This window comes from Equus asinus, chromosome 21 (assembly GCF_041296235.1).
Source record: "Equus asinus isolate D_3611 breed Donkey chromosome 21, EquAss-T2T_v2, whole genome shotgun sequence".
In the NCBI taxonomy this organism is placed as follows: domain Eukaryota; kingdom Metazoa; phylum Chordata; class Mammalia; order Perissodactyla; family Equidae; genus Equus; species Equus asinus.
In genome coordinates this window covers 38188641-38211878 of record NC_091810.1, presented here as the reverse complement: position 1 = coordinate 38211878, position 23238 = coordinate 38188641, and the positions used below count along the sequence as shown (strand labels likewise).

At 41.7% G+C, this 23238-nt stretch overlaps 1 protein-coding gene across 20 annotated transcripts in view; it reads right to left on the bottom strand.

The window, feature by feature from the left end:
* Positions 1-23238, bottom strand: part of CADPS (calcium dependent secretion activator) — a 431612-nt gene that overhangs the window by 51065 nt on the left and 357309 nt on the right. For all 20 annotated transcript variants that reach the window (XM_070492692.1, XM_070492701.1, XM_070492702.1 and 17 more), the window contains 2 exons: positions 16318-16392; positions 15343-15426 (listed from right to left, as the gene is read on the bottom strand). In XM_070492692.1, coding sequence (XP_070348793.1) covers positions 15343-15426; positions 16318-16392 — 159 coding nt within the window. The remainder of the gene's footprint in view (positions 1-15342; positions 15427-16317; positions 16393-23238) is intronic.

The following is a 23238-nucleotide window of genomic DNA, read 5'->3' as shown; positions in this document are numbered from 1 at the left end:
CTCTGCATTGGAATGTGGGCCCCAAACCCAGTTCACAATTTGGTAGCTTGTTTCCAGAGATGCTTGCCATCAATTGTTTTGCTCCCTGCATGGGCATGCCACTCCCTCATTGAGAAGTAGAGTTTATTCCTCCATCCCCCTTGAGTGTAGGCTGGTCTGTGACTTCTTTGACCAAAAGAATATGATGGAGAGCATGCCATGCCAGTCCTGGGCCTAGTCTTGAAAAGGGCTAGCAGCTTCCACTTGCTCAGTCTTGAAAGCCAGCTGCCCTGTAAGTGTGACTACCCTGAGACTACCATGCTGCAAGAAGCCCAAACCACGTGGAGAAGATCAGTAGAATGAGACCCCACATAAGGAGAAAGAAGCCACATGGAGACACATCAATTTATCAGACATCCAGCCCCAGCCCAGCTCAGCCACCTGCTGAATGCAGCTAAGTGAGTGACCACAGTCCGCCACGTGGAACCAAAGAATCTCCTAGATGAGCTCTTCCCACATTCCTGACCCACAAAATTGTGGGCAAAATAAAATGATTGTTTAAGCCACTAATTTTGCCATAGTTTGTTATGCAGCAATAGGTAACCAAAACATTCAATAAGGCGCTAGTTTGTCTCATATTCTCCTAATGTTTTCCATTGCATGCATTTCCCTGGAGGACACTGTGGGGAGGGTGGGGAGGTTCCTGATGGTTCCTTAATATCCTAGGACAGGATTTGGGTAGTCCTGGGTCTCTCGGCTATAAAAACATTAACAAGCAACCTGATTTTCACCTGATCCTTAATGATATTTATTGAATGAGGTACTGTGCTAAGCACCTTATGTATAATTAGTTCAATTACTCATCACTGTAGAACCTAGGAAGGCTCATTTCACCAGCCCCGCTTCACAGAAGAGGATGCCGAGGCTCAGAGAGCTTAAGCAACTCTCAAGGGGTGAACCAGCAAGTGGTGGAACTAGAGTACAAGCCAAATCTGGTTATAAAGTGCAGAGTTCTTTCATGACATCAAATTGTTGACATGCTGAAAATGATGTGTCATCCTAATGCTATTTCTTACCTACTGATCACTGGGGATCTGGGAGAAGGGGAGCCTACTTTGAGGGAGGTATTGTGTCTTTGGGTCAGATGGCTCTTGATTTGAATTATGCTCTGTCACTTACTAGTTGAATGACCTTGGGAAAAATTATTGAACCTCCCACAGCTTCTATAATCTCATGTGCAAAATGAGGACAGCAACAGAATCTTCTTCAGAGGGTTCTTCTGAGGCTGAACAGGTGGATATCATATCAAGTGCTCAACACAGTGCCTGGTATGTAGTAAGAGCTCAATAAGCATTAGCTAATATTATTACTAGTGTTTAATTCACTTGTGGTTAGCTGGGAGTCGACTGTACCAAGTATGTTCCCATCAATAGTTAACAGACTAGAACAAAGGTTGGTAAACTATGGTCTGTGGGCCAATTCTAACCTGCTGCCTGTTTTTGTATGGCCCACGAGCTAAGAATAATTTCACAATTTTAAGTGGCTGAAAGAAAATGAAAAGAAGAATAATATTTCCTGATGTGAAAATTACAGGAAATGGACATTTCAGTGTCCGTACGTAAATAAAGTTTTATTGGAACACAGCCATGCTCATTCATTTACATCTTGTTGATAGCTGCTTTCATGCTGAAAGGGCAGAGGTTGAATAGCTATGACAGAGACCATGTGGCTTACAAAGTCAAAAATATTTACCAACTGGTCCTTTCCGGAAGAAGTTTTCTGACCTCTGGACTAGAACATGCTTAAACGGGAGACAGTGGAGTGGAGGTCGGGGAAGAATCAAAAACACAAATTTCTAATCCTAATTTGACCATTAACTAGTTGATTGACTTCTGCTACTTGCCTAACTTGTTGGTTGACCTCATATCCTTATGTGTTATAATAGGGCACTGGGCTAAGTGTTTTCCTGTTTTCTCTTGATTCCTTCCAGAATTAAAAAAATGTCTGTGACTCTCGGGTGGTGTATGAGGCAGGTTTGTTCTAGGAAGAATGAAGGATGGAAACACTTCCCGCACCTTGAAAAGGTTATAAATACTCAAGCAATAAAACAAAGGGTATTAGTATTTTAGTATTAATAAGAGCTCTGGAAGTGAGGCTCCAGGAAAAACTATAGTAACAGAGAAAGGGAAAAAACATTAGAGAGAAATAAAGACCATTCACACAGGTACCAGACAATGCAGCATGGCCCGGCGGGTAGACGTGGCACAGAGACAAAAGGACTGCAACAGGGAGCATGTGCTGAGTATTTACTCTATGCTAGGCACTGTTTCCAGTGTTTCTCATGAACCACCTCATTTAACATTCCCAGCGCCCTTTCATTGCAGCCTCCTCATCTGTATCTCTTCAGGCTGTTGTGAAGATTAATGAAGATGACACACATGAAGGGGCATAATGAAGGGACATGGAAGCCCTCCGTACGTGCTGGCTGCTATACTACTGTTGTTGGAATCACCTGGACAAAGGGACAGCCTTTCTGTGACTGGGCAGTAAGCCCTCTGCTAATTTGCCCTGAGTCCCTACATCTGCCCATACCTTCCCTCAGCCTCCAGTTTTTATGCTCTCTTTTTGTGGCAGAAATGGGATGGGCAGGGTTTACATCTAAGTGTAATAGCCATTACGATAAGCATCGCTCAGGCCCATAACATGGGAGAAGCCGTGACCACATCATGGATCAGCAGATTGGAAGTATCTGAAGAAAGATGTGGGAATTTCTAATGTGGACTAGAGGCAGTATAAGGAAGCGGTTCAGACCGTAAACTCTGGAGTTGGATCTCATGGGGCCAAATTCTAGCTCTACCACTTACTAGACAAGTGACTGAAGTTTTCCATGCCTCACTTTCCTCATCTATAAAATGAGGATAACAATACTCTTCATAAAGTTGTTGGGTTATTAATTAAGTTTCTAGAACAGTTTCCAGGGCATAGTAGGTAAGAACTGTGTGTCAGCTATTATTATCATTTCTGCTGGAAAATCAGGTTGTCCTAGGTAATCAGACTTGTGTATTAAGCTTGGTCTGGCACTGCACTATGCAACAGCTATATGTGGCTACTTAAATTTAAGTGAATTAAAACAAAATACAATTAAAAACTTGACTTTTTAGTTGTACTAGCCACATTTCAAGTACTCATGAGCCACATGGCTCGTGGCTTTTGGATTGGACAGGTCAGATATAGAATATTTCCATCATTGCAGAAAGTTCTATTGGACAGTGCTAGTATAGACTCAAGAGACATTCATAAGTACAGTTCTTACATTTTTAAATGATAAGAATGAAGAGATGTGTCATTCAATTTCCGAGTTAGAACAAGAGATCCACTGGAGGAGGCGGAGGCAGGAGAAGGGCAAGGGCATGGGTGTCAATAGCCTCCACTCGTGGATGAAACAAGAGCTCAAGGTGGCCGGGCATTACTTAAAGTTATAAAGGTGCCGTGAGGAACAATAATGCTACACAACGTCACAATGTTACAACTGTCACGGCGGGGAGGGGAAGTGGAAGATGGTGAAGTGGGCTAGAACTCCGTGGATTACAACAGGGAGTGAATCTCTAAGGTTGATAAATCAAGAAACAGCAATATAAGAACAGTACTTAGAGCTATGAAGAGAAAAACAGTTTCAAAGGGTCCCTTCTGGGGTAAGAGATCCAGGGTGTAAAGGGGTAGACAGACAAATGTTGCTTTTCAAAAAATTATTATGAATGTCTCTGTACTATTTCATTTTTGAACCATGTATATTTCTTTCATAAAAGGCTATTAAAAAAAGAACAAAACAAGTGATAGAATTTTCAACATGCTAGCGCAGAAAAGCATTTTGCAGGAAGAATGGACCTTCTCCTGCGTAACTTCTTCAAGGTTTCTGTTTGACTGACATCAGGGTTCTGAGCCATGTCCTCTACAAATGGCAAAAGCAAAACCTAGCAAAAACCTCCCTCAACACATAATCTGGATACTCTAAGTGCATCCTGGGAAGATGAATAAATTGTAAGTGCCAACTGGGGGACTGACTGCTTGGGGGAGACAGAATGTGCCAGTGGGTGGATGTACTGGGACTGTGTGTGCGGGTGAGCAGTTGAGCAAACCTCAGTGGCTCCTGCTTGAGGCCAACTGACAATTACAGTGAAAGCCCCTTCCAACACTTTCTGAGGATGGAGAAAAACATAAACCTTGAAGTATGTCTGGAATCATAGACAGCATGATGGATTCTCAGAGCTTGGTCACTTGAGGGCTGAAATGTCCTCTTTGCTTGCCAAAGATCAGTGGGATTTCTGGCCAGTTGTGAAGCCCTGTGCCCACTAGGCACCCTGTAAATGCTACATTGATGCACACTGGCACTCACTTTTTTTTTTTTTTAAGAGGGCTCGAGTTTATAAATGCTGTTTTTACAGATGTGGAAATTGTGACACCATAACTTTTTTATGAGAAGCTCATCAGATGTTCATTGCTCAGAAAAATGATCACTGGCTTTCAAAATTTGGTTCATGTTCAAAAGAAAAGAGTTAAGCATTGAAATGTTTTAAAATAAGGTTTGCATAAGTTGCCAGCATCAAATGGAACGAGTGTTAAAAAAATTTCAGATAATCAAAAGAGAATACTTGATTCCAAGTCTGGGCCCTCACTCCTGCTCTCTCAACCAGTGGCTATGTGACTTTGGGAAAAGAAATTATTTAGTTTTCTCATAGACAACACAGAAATATTTAACACCTGATACATGGTCATATATAAAAATATCGATGCATTTACCAATGATTGAATGCCTATTTTACACTATCTTATTCAATTCTTATAAGAACTTGTCTTCTCATTTTACAAATGAAGGAACTGTGGCTCAGAAAGGTTAAGTTGCTTCCCCCAGGGGACACAGCTAAGAAGTGGTAGAGCTACGATTTGAACCCAAGTGGGTCTGACTTCAAAGGATCTGCTATTGTCTTATGCTGCCCCTACACTCCCCTACCTTTTTCACAAGATAATTTACCAAAATCTGAAGATAAAATCCAGACGATGACTATGGAAGTATTTTGAAAAACAAAAAGTGTTATATTATGATGATATTCATCTATTACCACAAACAGGACCTCACATATAACTATCTATGTACCCATCATGGATATTCTGAAATGACTCTTGAGGACCACTCTAGAGCTTCAGAGGGGCAGGGGGAAGGTGGGAGAGAGCCCAGACTTTCCTGGAAAGGGCCCATAGGCAAGAACATGACAACCCTGAGTTCCAGGGCTGCTGGTTGATTGCACGGCTTCTGTGCATGTCCATAAATATTGATTGTGATTAAACTATTATCATAGTAATGAGGGTAATAATACCTCCTACAGCCCATCCCACCACACTACTCAAAGTCTCTACCTTTCATTAAACAAAGAGCTGCTGGCACTGCTGGGGAGTTGGGCAAGAGGCAGGGAAATGATCTCTATTAAGCAAAAGCATTCTGTTCCATGCACCGATTAGGAGCCGCATCCTCATTAACGAGGAGAATTGTTCGCATCTCCTGTTGCTCAGGGTACTGTGCTCCAAGACTGGGTCCAGGAAGTGTATGTTCTCATCTCTCTTCCCCTCCTGGGGCTTCCGAACAGATGCCCAATTGAAGGAGACCTGTTTTTCCTTCCAGTTTTCCTCGTTTCTGTCTCAACACTTCATTCTCAGGGAGGATTCCTGCAAGGCTCAAAGGCTCCTTCAAACCCACCCTTTTAATGCTACTAAGACTTAACTATGGTTGCATGCTTATTATTTGCCTGGCATGAGGCTAAGCAATTTCTAAGTCATTAACCCTCACAATGGTGGGCATGAGGATTATCATCATTTACAGATGAGGAAACTGAGGCTCAGAGAGTTTTGTTTGGTTGGTTTTTTTTTTGAGATAGAGATGAAAACATTTATCAAATTTAAACATTAAGTTTGAAGTCAAATGGGCATTACTCTTTAATCTTACAAACTGTAAAATAAGATAAATCAAGTCCAGGAGCTTCAAGCTGACACAAAAGACAGGTTTCCCCGACTCCCTCAGTGAGGTTTAACGACTTCCTAAAACACCCAAAGCTGGCGGCATCACGGAGCTGGTATGTGACCATGGGTGTGTTGGACACCAGGGTTTGCCCTCTTAACGACGCTGTACTGCTTTTCCATCTGTCTATTTACGTGGCATGCTCTCACTTTAGGAGAAACTCGGAAGCGCAAATTGGAAAGTTTTAAATTTGTAAAACCTCCAAGAAGGCATGAAGGCTTATTTTTGATTCTAAGTGGGGGCCTCTGCCCGCCTCTGGCATGTTTGGGTTTCGCTTTGCCTTTTGAACATCTCTCAACACTAAAAAGCTCAATAGAATGCAAGCTTGAAGAAGGCAAGGGCCACGTCTTCCTCGTGTCTCTGGCTTCTGCATGGCCTTGGTGCTGAGTCAACGAGGGCTGCACTGTCATTACTGAATAGTCATGTTTCTCCACGAAGGGCTCACCTGACAGCCCTGAGGGCCTCCCCTTCTCCTTGCAGCTGCCTCGGCCTGAACTGGAGGGTACAGATTGTTTACATCAGTGCTGCCAGTGACAACTTGTCTATCAAGAGTCAGCCTAGGTCTGGCACACAGTGGAGAGGTTTCTTTTCTTCTTCTTTTTTCTCCCTCATCTCAGATAAAGAGTGAGGAAAACAAACAAATGGATGAAATAGGAAGTCTGGGTTCTGTGACCTAACTAGCTGTTCAAGTCATTTTCCTTCTCTGGTCTCAGTTTACACAACTGCAAAATGGGGCAGTTAGAATGTATCACAACTTCCCAAACCTCCGGCATCAATAGCACCTCCCTGATTTTGGCTATTGCCCATGTGCCATCAGTACGATACTGACTTATTTACTTAATATTCTTTATTGGCTCACTTTTTAAATACTTAATTACAAAAGGAAACTTTATATCACTGCCATAAATGGAAAATCAATATTACTCTCAATAAGAGAAGGCAAGGGTAAAAATAAATGCAATATAAATAAAATAAAGTCATTCCATTCTAGGTAGACAGGGTTGCCTGCTCGCTCTTTCTCTCTTCGTTACACGTGAAGACATGAAATTTTAGAGAAGTGTGAGAGACAGACAAGCACTCAATGGAAACTTTCTCCTTGATATAAGGATAAGGATGAAAATAAAATTAAAAAGGGAAGAACCCTCTCACCATGTGATTGGTGTTATTTAATGTTGAGTTTTTGCAGCATCTAACATCACCTCAGGTACCGTGTGGTACATAGCCTAAGCCTGGAAACTCAGTGATATGTTGGTAAAAGGCTTTCAAAAAGCAGCAGCAGCCGCCCTGGTTGGTAGTGTTTGTGATTTCCGTGGTGCAAATACTTCGATCGTAGTCAATTTCAAGCTACCAATGGGATATCATTAAATGTGGAGATGGGAAGAGATGTGGAGAATTGGTTCTCAACAGCAGGTAGAAATTGAGCAGACTCCAGCACATCACTGAAACACTGGACCAGAATATCTCAAAAGTTCCTTCTGCTGAATGGACTCTGGGGAGTAACTTCCAAATTAGAGATAAAATCTTTTAAAAAAAAAATCTTTCCAAATCTACTCAATAATTTACATACAGCAGTCATTTAAAATACGGTGGCTGATTAACTGATTCTAATATTCAGTATTCAGTGACATAAACATAGTAACAACCACAACGATAACAATATCTAACAAGTATTGAATCCTTACCCCATCCCAGGTATATAACATTTTCTCATCTAATTCTAATAATACCACATAATGTAGGTCTTATTATTATTCCCATTTTATAGGTCAGTAAACTAAGGTCAGAGGTCAGTTAATCTGTCCCACATTATACTCTAGTAAGGGACAGAACTGGACAAACAAGTAACCTAGATGTATACTGAAATAAACCTGATTCAACCCAAAATATGCTTGGACAATGGAATATTCAATTCTGGCTAAGTAAATATTTTGATTAATAGGTATTCTAGAGAACATGGATGAATGAAAAATTCTTGAAGAATTAAAATTAAACACTAAATGCTAAAAATACACGAAACAATGGAAAACATCTTTGATGAATCAAATTTTTGAATATAAGAATGTGCTGAAATAGAAATCATAAGTGAGTTTTGGTTGATCCTCTTATGGATAATAGTTTGGGTTGCTTAGGAGAAATGATTGCTATGCCAAGAACTGAACGAGTGAGAAAATGGTTGGTTAAAAGCTCTAGGGTCATTAAAACTTTCTTACAAGTTTAAGTGGAAGGTTAGGTTAAGAATGGCTATTTGTGGAGCACCCACAATATGCCAGTGTCATGCAAAGCCTACGGCTCATTTTATTTCTAATTGTCCCCTCAGCTCTCTGAAGCAGATATTAGCATTCCCACTCTACAGTTGAAAAACAGAGGCCCACAAATGGTCAGTAACTTGCCTACATTTTGGTTGGTGTGGGCTTCACAATCATGTCTTTCTCTCTTTCTGCTCATAAGCTTCCCACTGCATGTGGCTCAGAGGTCAGGTCAGAATCTCCGACTTTTCATTTTAGAGCAATTATATTCTGTTGGAAGCCACATCCACGTTCATTAGGTATTTCTGCCATAGCTGATGTTTCTGTGACTCGGTTGCTCAGCCCCTCACAGCCTGAAGAAAACACTGTGTCTGTCTTATGTTCACTTTGAATGATATTCATCTGTCTCCCAAAGAATATTAAGGGAAATGGTTAACTTTAGATGCTTATTTTTTTCTTCTGAAAAGCTTCTGAAGAGTTGCTCTGGACAGCAGGTATGTTAATTGTCAACTGTGTTTTCAAGGCATGAACTGGAAACGAGGATGATGTCCTACTAGGTGATAAAATTATCTGTCATAGACCTCAAGGTGGATGTCAGGTTCTGAAACGTTGGGGAGCGGCTGATGAAAGAAGTTGGTAGAAGACGCGGCAGGTCAGTGCTTTACAGTTCTTGAACATTTCAGAGCATGTTGTTTTTGTTGGTCCATGTGAACAAAATACATTAGACAGAGTAAGTCTTGCCTTCCAATGTGGCTCCCGGTTTCAAAATCAGAAGACCGCAAATCCACCACTGGCTTGTAGCAGGAAGCTGGTCTCTCTGTGACCTCTCTTAGCTTCTCTAGCTGAATCAGTTTTGATAATGTCCCTGTGTAAACCCCTAAATTCCATAGCCATGGGCAAGCTCCTTTCTGATCAGGCTGCTGACCAGCTCCTTAACCCTATCCCTGTCACTTTCTTCCTTCTGCTCTGGTCTCCCCTGAGTCACAATGAACTTCCAGTTCCCAGAATGTGCTAGACCCTCCCTTTCCCCTCCAAGTCCTTGTACCTTGGAACATTCTTTGTTTTCTTCTTTACCAGGTGAAATTTTACTTATCCGTTAGATCTCAGCTCAAATGTCATTTCCTTCATGGCCTCCCAGATAAGCTTGGGTCCCTTTGGGCTATGGTCCCACTGTATCAGCTACTTCTCTCTCTCTCTGAACAGCTGTCACCCTTGTATATTACTTGTTGAGAATATTCTCTCCCACATGGGAATATACAATAGGAGCCATTGTCCTTCTTATTTGTTGCTAAGCCCCCAGTGCCTCGAACATAGTAGGCACTCAATAAATATGTTTTGAATGAAGGAGTAACACGAAACTGAAGATTATCTGGAAAGGACAAAGGATGTGGGGGATTTTCGATGTCCATTTCCTTCGGTTTTACTACAAAACCGATTGGCTGGTGGGTAAATTATTTATGAAATATTTTGGTGGTAAGACGTGAAAAATAGATGATTCTTTCTCTTAGGAATGATATCAGTCAGTGGATGGTTCCTAGAAGAGTCACTAATTGACTTCATTTATGGGTTTCTGAGCTTCTATGGGGAGTAACATTCTGTGATGATAAAGCAGTAAATCTAAGGTGGGGTTTTAGTACCTGTGCAACTTTGGACAAATAACTCAACCTCCCCCATCTGTAAAATGGGGATAATAATTGTATCTATGCATAGGATGATTGTGAGAATCAGATGATAAAATGCATGTGAATCATTTAGCACAGTGCCTGATGCAGAGTATGTGTTAAATAGACATCAGCTATTACTACCACACTTGGCACCTCCACTCTGACATGTAGAATCCAATTGACTTGAATCTCATGAATTCAGCATCTGATAATTTGATGGTGGTACCCTCTGAGATTGGACCAAGACCTCTCTGTCTGCACCACCATCACGAGCCCACACTATAAACAGCCATCTCTCCCATGCTGGCCATTCCCTGAAGCCAAAGCCAAAATGGAACATCATCAGAGATAACACTAACAAACTACTATGAACATTCACCCCACTCTAAAGTTTGAAACGCTTCATGACCAAAATGTTCTGGGGACAGAAGTGAATTCCCTTGAGCCAGTTCCGGCTTTTGACCAAGCCTGTGGCCTTGTTCTCTGGCGTGACAGCAAGAGCTCTGCATAAGAGCATTCGATGCTGCTGTTTGATCTACGCTGGATTCTAGCAGGAAGAACCATGTCTACTTTGTTTCATTTCTAAGGGGCAAAACAATTACCATGCTGGCAAAAGGAAAAAAGGGTGAACGAGGGTAATTTGAGACCTGTGAGACTGGACATACAGTAGGGTTTTGGTCACTGACAGCCCTCAAAAGGGCCTCATGCTTCCTGCCCCGACTGGCTTCTGTGTTATAGTGTGACCATCTCAAATGGATTTGGTTCATAGGGGGATCTTGGGTGAATTCTAGGGGGCTTCAGAGGATTTGATGTAATTGTTCTGTCTGCCAGAGGTGGGGGTGGGCTCCTCCTACGTCTTCACTCCTCCTTGGAGGCTCCAGAGTTTAGAGGGAGGGAATACACTGGTCCAGCTGGAGGGCTTACCCTCTCTGAGCCTTGGTTTCATTATCTGCAGAAGAGCGTTGTTGGAATGGGATTGTTCAGAGGATTCAAAGAGAAAAATATATTTAAAGCAGTTAGCCCTGTGCCAGGCACTTAGCAAGTGCTTAAAGAATAGGAGCTGTAGCTATTTTAGACTTCTGAATTCATCTAATATAACTGTCGTCATATTACACTGAAGGGAATTAAAAGCCAAAACGTGGTCTCGTGTTCCAGGTCACACGGCTCCTTGGTCAGGGGCAGAGCTGGGGTCCCATGCCAGGTCTCCCCACTCCGGGCTGTCTTTTTTGCTGTACCCCATGGACTCTCAGGACTCATTCAGTGCAGCTGAGCTCTTCAATACAGCACGGTTCTCCGGCCTTCCACCTTTGCCCCTTCCAATCAAGTCTCCACCCCCAACATCCACTCAATCGCTAAATCCTGTTCATGTTACTTTCAAAATATCCTACAAAAATGCTTTCTGCTTTCCTGCCTCATGGCCAGTGCAGTTGCTGTTCTGTCCAGAAGATTCTCCTCTCCTCTTTACCGGTGGCTGACTCCTCTTAGTTTCAGGTCACGTGTCTCCTCCTCAGACAGACCTTCCAAGACCATCCCAGCTGCAGTGAGGCCACCCTCCACTTTCTCTCTTGTGCTCGCTCCAGTCTGTGGCCTGTTGGTGCTTTCCCCACTCTGTAATTTTCTTTCCTTTATTGTCTGTCTCCATTCCTAAATGCAAGCTCTAAAAGGACAGACAGCATGTCTCTCTTGCTCATTGCTGTGTTCCTAGCACCTAGCACAATACATGATAATAAGTGCTCTGTAACATTTGTTGGGTGAATGAATGAACGAAAGAACGAAAGGATTTCAGAAGCAGCTATTTGTTTTCACCTGGATAGGACCAAGGAGAGGAATTTAGCTTGCTGGGAGAGGGACCTGGGCACCTGCTCGTCCCCCTTCTTGGCCTCCTAAAAGAACAGCGCGAAGCTACCCACAAGACAAGGGCTGCTTCCAAGCAGACAACCCACACAAAAGCACATCTTGCAGTCAGGGGAAATGGGCGGATAGTTGCTAATTGTGACTTCCAACTGGGCTGATCTTTCAAAAGTTCGAAAGGCGCCTGCCTCCATAAATCCTAGGCTGCTACTGCTGCTGAGGCTGGGGAGGGAGGAGAGGAGGGGTGCGCTTGGGCGCTTCTCGGGCTGGCACGAAGAAGCCACATCTCATCCTCCCTCCTCCCCCCAGCTCCTCTCCAAGAGAGGAAGCAATGCAGATGGAGACGAGAAATAAATATTCCTGCCTGCTCTGTGCCACTGCAGACGTTTTCCAAAATGTCTGGCTTGGACCATGAAATCAAGCCCACCCAGGAAAGGAGGCGCTCAGCGGGAGAAAGAGGGGGAAAGGGTGGCATATTTGTCGATACTTGTCAGCTTTCTGGGGGGCAGAGCACATGGCTCATACTTGGCAGCCCTGCTGAGGTGGGGACGTGGTAAGTGCACAGTAATACTTGAAGAATTGAATCAGAAATGGGAGCAGAGTTAAGGAAATCCTGCCAGGGTGTCGGCACTATCGCCGCGCCTTTGTCCGGCCTCCCAGGACTCACAGCTGGTTCTCTCCTGATTGATTTCAAGTCTCTTTCCACAATACTTGGTGCCTCTCCTCAACCCTTTGACCTCCACTCCACTCTGGGATAATTAACACAACTGGGCTGCGGGAAGTCTTCGAAGGCCCTTTTGAAATTTGGGCAGGAGCTCAGAATCCACGTGTGGAGATATTCTCTGCCACCTCGAAGCACAGCTCGTGTTCTCCAACACTGGAATACCAGCAGGAGATGAGAACATAGGCTGCAAATGATAAGTGGGTGCTTTTGGCCTTGGGGTGGCCAAGTGTGTGGGAGAAGTGTCACTAAGGAAGGGAAGTTACGGGCCCAGCAACAGGCACTGAAGCGTTCTGCAGTTACGGGGACTTCACTAGGCATGCTGTGTGGCTGCAAAATGTCTCAGAAAGGGGAGTGGAGAGGATGAGAATTTTAGCTTGAAAAGTCCCGCGTAGGATACACTAGGTTTCTCACCCTCCCACGAGAATCTCCTGGTACCATGTCCTTGCTACTGCTACCACTCGACCACTTTCACTAGTTCTCTTGGTAAGTCAGTAAGTAGGGTGGGGCGCCTGGTGGGTTGAATTCTGCTCCATAAAGAGCAGAGGGCCTTTCCTAGTTTTCACTGGTTCAAGTCCAGTGCAGTCAAAACCGTTGCTCAAAATGAAGACTCAAAGAAAGTTATATTTTTTGTGGGTGTCAAGGGAACGTTTTCCAGAAATGTTGCATTTAATTCTGCCTCTTTCCCCATTTCCGTGACTTCACTGAGGAATGAAAGATTATCTAATATTTCCCACTCACGTGCCCTGAATCCTTCTGTATGAATCTTCCCCACTCATTTGCCCATCTGCCTTCTAGTGCCAGGCAATTGCCAGCTGAATCCCACTCTCTTCAGGAAGCCGTTCAGGGGTGGGGGGAAGCTGGCAGAAGACCTGGGTTCCTGTCCCTACTCTGCCCATTGCTGTGTGACCTTAGACAAATCACTCCCCCTCTCTGGACCTTGGTTTCTTTGTTTGTCAAAGGAGTGGGTTGGATAGCTTTCCTTTCAGCTGTGACACATTATGGGTGGTTCTACAGAGTAAAATCAGATAGAATTCCTATTGTCAGCATGCTCTTCCTACCCCACCTTCGCCAATAAATTCAGGGTCTGGTGTCATCACCCTCTGGGGCTGAGTTCAGTCCTTGTACCTGGAAAGTTTAGAGCTGCATATGAAAACCAGCAGGGCTCGTAGATACATGGATGTTATCTAAAAATTGTTTTAAATGTTTTCTATCTACATTTTCCTTAAATCCCAGGAAATCTAACATATGGGCTAGGGAAAGACCAAAGTAGGGTATATCTGGAAGGAACTCCTGTGCGTGTATGTTTGCATCGTGTAGTAATCATATTAGTTATCTTTTATTAATAATAGCTGCCATTTATTGAAGCCTACTATGCACTAGGACTATGCTAAGCTCTTTCACTCATGTTGTTCTCCTCACAACAGCTCATTATGGGGGACATTATTTTACTCTCCACTCCTGGATGACATTGGTATTCGACCACAATTAACACACACACACACACACACACACACACAAGCAAAAACCAAAATGACACAAGGGCACCCCTCCCCCAAACCCAAACCAAAATAAAACTGAGGCTCAGAGAGGGTGAGACACCTACTCCAGATCACAAATCTGGTTAATATTAGAAATGGGATTTGAACCCAGTTTTGTGGGATTCCAAAGACAATGATGTGCTGCTCCCTACCCTGTTCCAGGCCCCAGTCCTGCATTCACTGCCTTTCTAAGAGATTCTTCATGCAGTAAGGCTGTTTCAAAACTCGTAGGTAGTGGGTCCTAAATTGACTGCCTTTCCTATGGCATTGTCAGAGGAAAACAGCTGGTCTCAGAGCCAGCAAGAACCCTTGCTGTCAGAAATGGGGAGAAAGCATGCAGCTTCAGTGTCTGCCCAGCACCAGGAAGGTGGGAGAACCAGGCCCCCGAAGCAGCCTATTTACAGTGACCATCTCCACTGATCATTTACCTACAGAGAATTAGGCCGGCTTCCGCCCACCATCTAACTCACTTCTATGCCGGGGCCCAATTCTGGCACAGAATTAGAGCCTCTCGGAATCTATACAGTCTCGATCATCTGCTCCAGCGGTTGTAAACTCAAGTGTCCCCAAGCCCAGACAGGTACGTGAATGAGCAAAACAGCCAGGAGGGGGCTACAGTAAACAGGCCAACACATGTCTGGCCTGTTGGTGGGCTGACTGGATGAGACTCAGCCCCAGCAGCACACTGTTGCTGTGCACAGATGCAGGCCCAGTGCTGCCGACCGTCCACTTTATATAAAGTCCCTGGAATACGAACTTCTCTGTGAATTCGCCTGATTTTTAACCGTGGGCAACTAACTCAGTGAAGAAAAGTGTACCTGACGCAGGAAGGACCAAAGGAAACACCTTGCAAGCTCCATCTGACCTGCAAGTCTCCGTTTGCAACCTCTAAAATTAATTTCCCTCATTTACAGATGAGGAATTGCTAGCCCAGAAACATTAAGTGATCGGCCTGGGAAAGCTGAGTTGGGCTCAGGCCGGCAACAGCTTTGAATACACACATATAGAGAGGTACAGGTGCGCGTGTGTACGGACAGCTAGATACATACATACTGTATATTCACAAACGAGATAGAAATGAGCTTGAGTTACCTGCCGTTATGAAATGTCCTGCGTATTCTCCTAGTGTTATTATCACACATTGGTAGTTGACTGCAATTAACATATATACACAAACCAAAACCAAAATGACACAACAGCACCTCTCCCCTGAAACTCAAACCTAAACCTAGACTGAAACAAAAACTAGGAAAGAAAGAAGATCTTTACTTACGGTAAATGACAAAAAAGAAGAAAACAAAGTCCCTTCATCATATCTGGATAATTTTGCCAGGACTCCTTCCAAGATAGTGACAAACTAGTAAAACAGCAAAAAAGAAAAAGAATTATTATTTCAAACTGTAACTGTTCACAATAAAAAGCCACATTTCCCGACCACATAGAGACCAGCATTGAGCCCTCAGCTCATTTTTGCATTCTATTATTTGATTCCTGCCTCTGGGGAAAGCAATAGACTGCCTTTACACAGAAATATTTGACTTATCCGGCTTTCTCTTCATTATTATGTGATTGCAAATATAGAGTGTTACAGAAGTGCAAAGTGACAAAATATTATTGAGTTGCATATAGCATGCGATAATATTAAATGCACTTTTCAAAATCCAAAACTGCGCAAAGCAGTTTTTACGTTACATATTAGCACTACATTTAATCCAATCTATTTTTATTTGTATTTTATCAGTAATTTGGGGGAAACAGAAGTTTCGCACTGGCAAATATAAATGTCTTCCCATTCAGCATTACTTAGTTAAAATTCTATAATTCATGAGGGTGACTGAAATAGCTTTATCTGACTTTTCTGTTTTATTATGACTCTCACTGCATGTGAAACTAGAGGAAAGGGGGTTTTCATGATGGCAGAATTCCTTATTACCGTTTAACTTTCTCTATTTAAAAATCTAACTTTGTCAGTGCTGGAAAACAAAACAAACATTTTCCGCACAACCTAGTGCAACGTTTGGGGACAAATTCTTATTAAGTCAACATATGCCACTTCATCAATTCATCTTCACGCGGCTCGAAATCATCAGAAAAATCACTCTGAGCTGAGGCTGGGTGACGTACAATCTTGTTTCCTGAGAAATACGAGGATCCAGCTCAACTTTTTAACGTGTTACATTTTAATGGGAATGCAGACATCACAAAGCAATGTTCACAATGAAACATTTCACCTGAAGCTGAAGGTTACCTTTGCAACCAAGAGTGTTATCATTTCTTTAACAGTTTCTTCAATTAGTTCGTCTATTTTTGAATGGTATTGATGCTAAAGAACACAGAAAGACAAATATTAGCATGTTTGGGAGGTGATGGCACTGCATCCGTCAGTAATTTTTAGACGATGCAATTTATAAATAAAGACTGGCCTGCAGACCCAGTGTATTCCCATCATCCCCGAGGCAGCCGTAAGATTCTGACTCCATGTCTTTGATGACAAGAGATCTGAAGCTCTTAAAAAAATTACCAGGTGCATTGTTCCCCACCCAAGGCTCTCAATGGCTTTGATATGTGTAGACACAAACACACATTTACACATAGCAAGCATGGATGGCTTAATGGCTTAGCAGTGTGTTGTGTTGATCTGGGTCTTACAAAGCAGGATACCACAATAATTTAATACAGGGCATGAGAAATTACCTTTGGAAAACTGCTGGGGGAACGCAGCTTAGGGAGTGGAATCCTTCCCAAGGGAATTTGACCAGGACACTGTGACTAATTTTGCAAAAATTGTTCTAAGACCTTCAGATATTTTGGGTGAATGACTCAGAGCTCCCCCAGGGATTGAGTTGGTGTTGAGGCAAAGAGTCTGTTTCTGAACCCCTGTGGCAGCCACTCGTTTCCTCCATGCATGGGTAAGCAGACCCAGGTTTAGAGCCTCTCCCTAGACCGCTGCTAAGTTTTTCAATTTTTCTCACTGCCGCTGTCGATTACATTTAAACAGTAAAGTGAAAACAAACCCCCACACAAACAAAAATCTTCTGCAAATGCCAGGAAAAAAGGAAAAGTGATTTCAACAGAAAATACTGTATGCCAGCTCCTTGACATTTATTAGATCATTTTACTATCCATTTGAATTATTCCATATTTCCTTAATAAAAAATAACAATGCAAAACACTGCTATTTGAAAAGGAAAATACACTTACCCACTCTTTAGCAAACTTTCAGAAGGATGATTAATTAGGAATAGAAAAAAAAGGAACAGTGCAAATAAAAATTAGGACAAAAGGACACATGACAAAATAAAAATTAAACAAATCATCCAAAAAGCTATGAAAACATATAAAAATAATAAGCCATAGTAATGTGGTTTGATATTCTGATAACTGGCAATCAGAATTATTGAAAGAGAACCATTGGATGTGAATTAGGTTAATTCATTTAGAGTCACAGGGGAATTTTGCTTGTAACTGGAAGATCTGGGTAAAGTCCCAATGCAAAGCTGGGAAGTAATGTTGCCTAAGAAAATATAGCTCAGTTTCCTCATCTGTAAAAAAACAGTTAATAATCCTACTACCTAGGACCAACGAGGTGGGAGGAAGCCAGAACGAATTACTAATTTTTGAGAGGGAACGATGCAAACCCTGTATAAAGATTTTTAGCAGGTCTGTTCTATTATTATTATTACTATTATTATTATTATTTAAAAACCAGGGTCAAGTCCTTTCCTGGTAGTCCTCCTCCCAGACTCATAGATCTATTTTGAAGATTAAGTGCGGGTCTAGAGGTGAAAACATTTTGTCAACTCTAATTGCAACTCAAATAGTGTTATTTGTTCAAATTCATAAAGTAGAAGATAAGGGTAGGGAGAGATGGTCTTATTGCTCAGTCATCTCATTTTAGTTTCCTTTCAGTTGATTAGGGGAAAAACAATAAAGCAAATGGCCCATGTTGTATAGCCCTGATGAATCAGAACCCATGTTGGCTTCACGAAACGATTTACTAGTAAGTGGCATAAACCTGAAGCTAAATGCAAAAACTATCTGCAGAATTCTGTGCTAGAAACACAAAGAAAGATGTCAGAGCAAAAGAATTCAGGAATATTGACAGGGCTCCAAATTCATTTTTAGGTCTTGAGATAAGATCCAGAATCACAGGCTTACTTTCCTTCCTCATGTGACTGCCTCACTCTGCTAGCTTTTCTTTGGATTGCTATAAACGATTCACATTTTATTAAATTAATTACGAGATTTAACTCACTCAGAAAAGCTAGTTGTAGGCAAAATAATACAATATAAAATATTAAATGAGGGGCTTCTAACCAAACAAAGAACATCATTGAGGATAGAAACATTCTCTTGAAAAACTTGGCTGCAACGGCAGAGTCAAGAGTAATTGTTCTCTATATATCAAGAAAGATTTAGACTCTTGGTCTGAGGAGTTAACAATGTCATTCTTTCTTGGAAGACAAACAAGCTTTCTCTTCAGAAGCAGGGGACCTCAAACCTTTTCATTCTCTAAGGCATCCGAACTAAAGTATATGGAGACGTGGTGGTTTATGGGAAACTCTTCCCATCTTCAATTTTCTGGGCCAAACTTGGCCCTGACTTCTCTCCAGGTAGTCCCATGGGCTCTCCCTTTCACTCTAGATGAATATTATGATCTCCACCCCTCTCCACAATTCTTTTTTTCTGCTTATGAACAAAAGGGTTTTGATATGATTATTCTGCCTGTTACTTCCAAGGAAACTCGAGCATGTCAATCTCTGTTGGTCTATTTCTTCGTCTCCTCAATGGGGCTAGAATTATCCCTGTTGTGAACACAGAAATCACATTCACCTAACGAAGTATGACACGTGCATGGAAACAGAGCTTAGAAACTTAGAAGCTATATGGTAGTATTACTACTACTATTACTAATTGATTAGCATGGTGGTTACACGTGTGTGTACATTTCTCTAAACTCATTTAAAATCCATATACTTTATCGTATGTAAATTATAATCTGAATTAAATAAAACCTACTTTGGGAAAGATAGTAGGGCAGGGTAACACCTACTCTGCTTATCATGTAGGAAAGGCGTACGTATCCTATTCAAGCTCCCTTTCCTATTCAAGTAATTACAAAATGCATGAATTGCTTTTACCAGACTCTCCTGAGACTTATTTGATTAACTTGCTTTTCTGGAGCAACAGTGAGTATTCCGCCTTAACTCTGCTCTTTCTGGGGAGATACATTGTTCTATGTAGGTGCGAAGCTCCACGAAGGGGTATAAATACTTTCAGGGCATCTTTTAATTACCATCCTTTCCAACTAGATTATTTTTTCACAAAATTTCTTGCAGGCAGATGTATACTGTCCAATTCCAACTGCATCTCAAAATGGGTACAAAGAGGGACCTTTCCTATATTTGCATTTTCTAGTTCCCTCTGCTGGTCTTCCTGGACTGGCTTGACCTTATTAATAATAATCATAATATCCTTAAATTATATTCTGGGGCACTAGATCATGATGAGAGCAAGGGAAACACTAATCTTCAACAGTATGGAAAGTCTGGGGAGTTCACTTTTGCTTCGGATGAGCTACATTGCTGCAAATTCACAATCACTGCGTGAAAATCATTCCACTTGACTTCCTGTGCTGCACATTTTGCCTTGTCATGGAACAGATTGTGTGTATGTTGTCTTTCTGTTAAGACCATCTGACCTTGGAAATGAGATGAAAACACACTAGACCAAGTGAGAAACTATTTAACACACAATTTCCTCTCTTTTGGTGCTTCGCAAATTTTAATGAAAAAAATAAATATTTAAGATGGAAAAGTATGGTTAACAAATGTTTCAACAGCTGCCTTTAGATGAGACTTTACGCCAAGGATGGAATTCAGGAAGTGATCTTAAAATTGGAGAATATTGTATCACCTGGCCAGTATCTCATCTAAAACACCTTGAAAGAGTTGGAATCCAGGTGGAAGCAGGTATTAGTAACTAGATCTGTAATATAAGCTTAATAGCCAATACTCACAAAGTGAAAACTGTATAAAAACGTTGGACATCTATCTATTTTTCTCCCAATTTCAGGATGTTTCTAGTCATCCTTGACCAATCTCTTCTTTGTTTGTGTGAGGAAGATTAGCCCTGAGCTAACATCCATGCCAATGTTCTACTTGTATGTGGGATGCCTCCACAGCCCGGCTGATGAGTGGAGTAAGTCTGCACCCAGCATCTGAACCTGTGAACCCCGGGCAACCAAAGGGGAGTGCAAGGAACTTTAACCACTTGGCCATGGGGCTTGCCCCTTGGCCAATCTCATTATAACAATTCAGTTTTACTTTGGAGTCAGTCTACAAAGTGAGAAAAGTTAGGGAGAGACTATTTGCATGAAACTTCCCATGGAAGTTCTACCCAAGGTCATAGCCATAGGGCTTCAAGGTCCCTCAGAGGAAGTGTATATTTATAGACAATGATGTCTGGCTTCATTCTGACTGTTCTCAGTCACTTGGCATTCTAAGGTCAGAAGAGGCCTCATTTCCCACAAGCTGGTCCCTTAGGTGTCTCTGATTCAATTATACTAGTGAGAAATAGCATATCAGGTCTCTCTAGCATGGCTTGGGAAACCGACAATCTTAGGATAAGAATCATAAACAAGAATACAGTGTTGGACGAGCTTTTAATAAAGATCATTTAGTTTGGGGGTGTGTGCACCAGTTAAGGAAAAAAGGGAAATGTTTACAAACCTCTGTTATTGTTTTCCTTAAAAAAAGTAATGTTGAATCATTCGTAGGGAATACATGAAGTCTTTTCTACTTTATCAAATAGAACAATGTCCAGAAAGAAGTAGGCACTACTGGTTAGCCTCAAAAATGTTACGATTTGGGCATATCCAAGACGACTTTCTAATCTTATGTCCAGAAATTAGGGAGCTTTATCCCTAATTTTGACGGGCTACATAACTCTCAAAGGTTGTGTGTTGCATGCTCTGTTTCTCATTTGACACATGATGACAGGAAGGCTATAAGAGTAAGTGACTTGCTCAAGGTCACACAGTTTGGTAGCTAAGGGGTGGGGGGTCCATAAGATATAGTTATTAAGGTACTAGAGAACTTGTTCTTCTATGTAAACAAGACTTGAAGGTTAAACCAAGGTCATTCTATTCTAGTGTAGAAGTGATTAATTGTAAAGATAGGAGAAGTGTCCACTGCGACAAAATCAATTTGTTATTTCTCATCATACGTCTCCAACTGGGGTCTATAGTTTGGCCTAACAAGGTCCACAGGTCCCCTGAAATTGTATAATAAAATTGCGTGAGAGTATTTTTCTTTCATAGGAAATGGCTCCATAAATTTCAAGAGATTTTCGTTGAGGTCTGTGACAACATCCCCCCTCTCCCATGCCCACTACTCTCCCCAAACCCCAGTTCAAACAGAAGAAAATTAGGGGTTGGCCTGGTGGCATAGTGGTTAAGTTTGCACACTCCACATCAGCAGCCTAGAGTTTGTGGGTTTGTATCCCAGGCACAGACTTGCACACTGTTCATCAAGCCACACTGTGGAAGCCTCCCATATATAAAATAATGGAAGATTGGCACAGATGTTAGCTCAATCACAATCTTCCTTAAGCAAAAAGAGGAAGATTGGCAAGAGATGGCAGCTCAGGGCCAATTTTCCTCACAAAAAAAAAAAAAAGGAAAGAAAAGAAAAGAAAAGAAAAAATTAAGATCAGAGTGACTTGGCTTGTTTGGAAGGATTATTTAGCCATCTGACCAGGTATGTAGGAGTTCTTTAAACATGGCCACAACTGAGTCAACCTGAAGAGGGACTGCAAAAGCCAGTGAGGGAAAAGAGAGGCTGGTTCTGATGTCACATTTCTTCCCCACCCTGGAAGGGTGTCATTCATGTGAAATTCATTTAAAATGGACATCTCAAGAAACTCCAAGGGGAAATAGATAAATCGGACTTCATAAAACTTAAGAAAACTCTTATGCTTTAAAGGATACTATCAAGAAAGTGAAAAAGATAACCTACAGAACAAGAAAAAATAGACGCAAATCATATATATTGCAAATATATGGTTGCAAATCATGCTAATGGTCTAGAATCCAGAATATATAGAGAACTCTTACAACTAACAATAAAAAATAATAATAATAACAATAAAAAGACGATTCAATTTAAAAAATGAGCAAAGGATTTAAATAGGCATTTCTTCAAAAAGATATACAAATGGTCAATAAGCATACAAAACGTGGCCAACATCACTGCAAATCCAAACTACAATGAGACACCACTTTACACACCCTAGGATGGCTATACTAAAAAAGACAGACAGTAAGAATAATCGGTTAAGTTGTGGAGAATTAAGATTTCTGATCCATTGCTGGTGGGAATGCAAAATGGTACAGCCACTTTGGAAAGCAGTTTGACAGCTCCTCAAAAAATTAAACATTGACCATGTGACCCGGCATTTCACTCCTAGGTATATATCCGAGAGAGTTGAAAATAGGTATACATGAAAACTTGTACACAAATGTTCATGGCAGCATAGCTAAAAAGTGGAAACAACTCAAATGTCCATCAACTGATGAACTGACAAGCCAAATGGTATATCCATATAACAGAGTATTCTTTAGCTATATAAATGAATGAAGTATTGATACATGCAACAACATAGATGAGTCTTGAAAACATTATGCCACGTGAAAGAAGCCAGTCACAAAAGGCCGCATATTATGAGATTCTATTTTTATGAAATGCCCAGAAGTGGTAAATCCTTAGAGACAGGAAAAAGAGTGTGGTTACCTAGGGCTGGGGTCGGGGAGCGTTGGGGAATAACTACTGATGGGTCTGGGTTTACTTTCAGGGTGATGAAAATGTCCTGCAATTGACTGTGGTGATGCTTGCACAACTTTGTGAATATACTAAAAACTACTGAATTGTATACTTTAAAAGGGTGAATCTTATGGTATGTGAATTATATCTCAATTCAAAAAAAGGAAGTTCTAAAGGGAGAAGAATTCAGGAGAGAAAGGATTCTGGAAAGTTTGAACTCACAGGGATCTTAACGAACGTTAGAAATCACCAAAAACAGGGTTTTGAAAGTGGGCTCTGTGAAGCCTAAGAGATTGTTCAGAGTCCCCCAGAGAAGGGTGGGTGGCGGGTAGTGGGCAGTGAAGAAA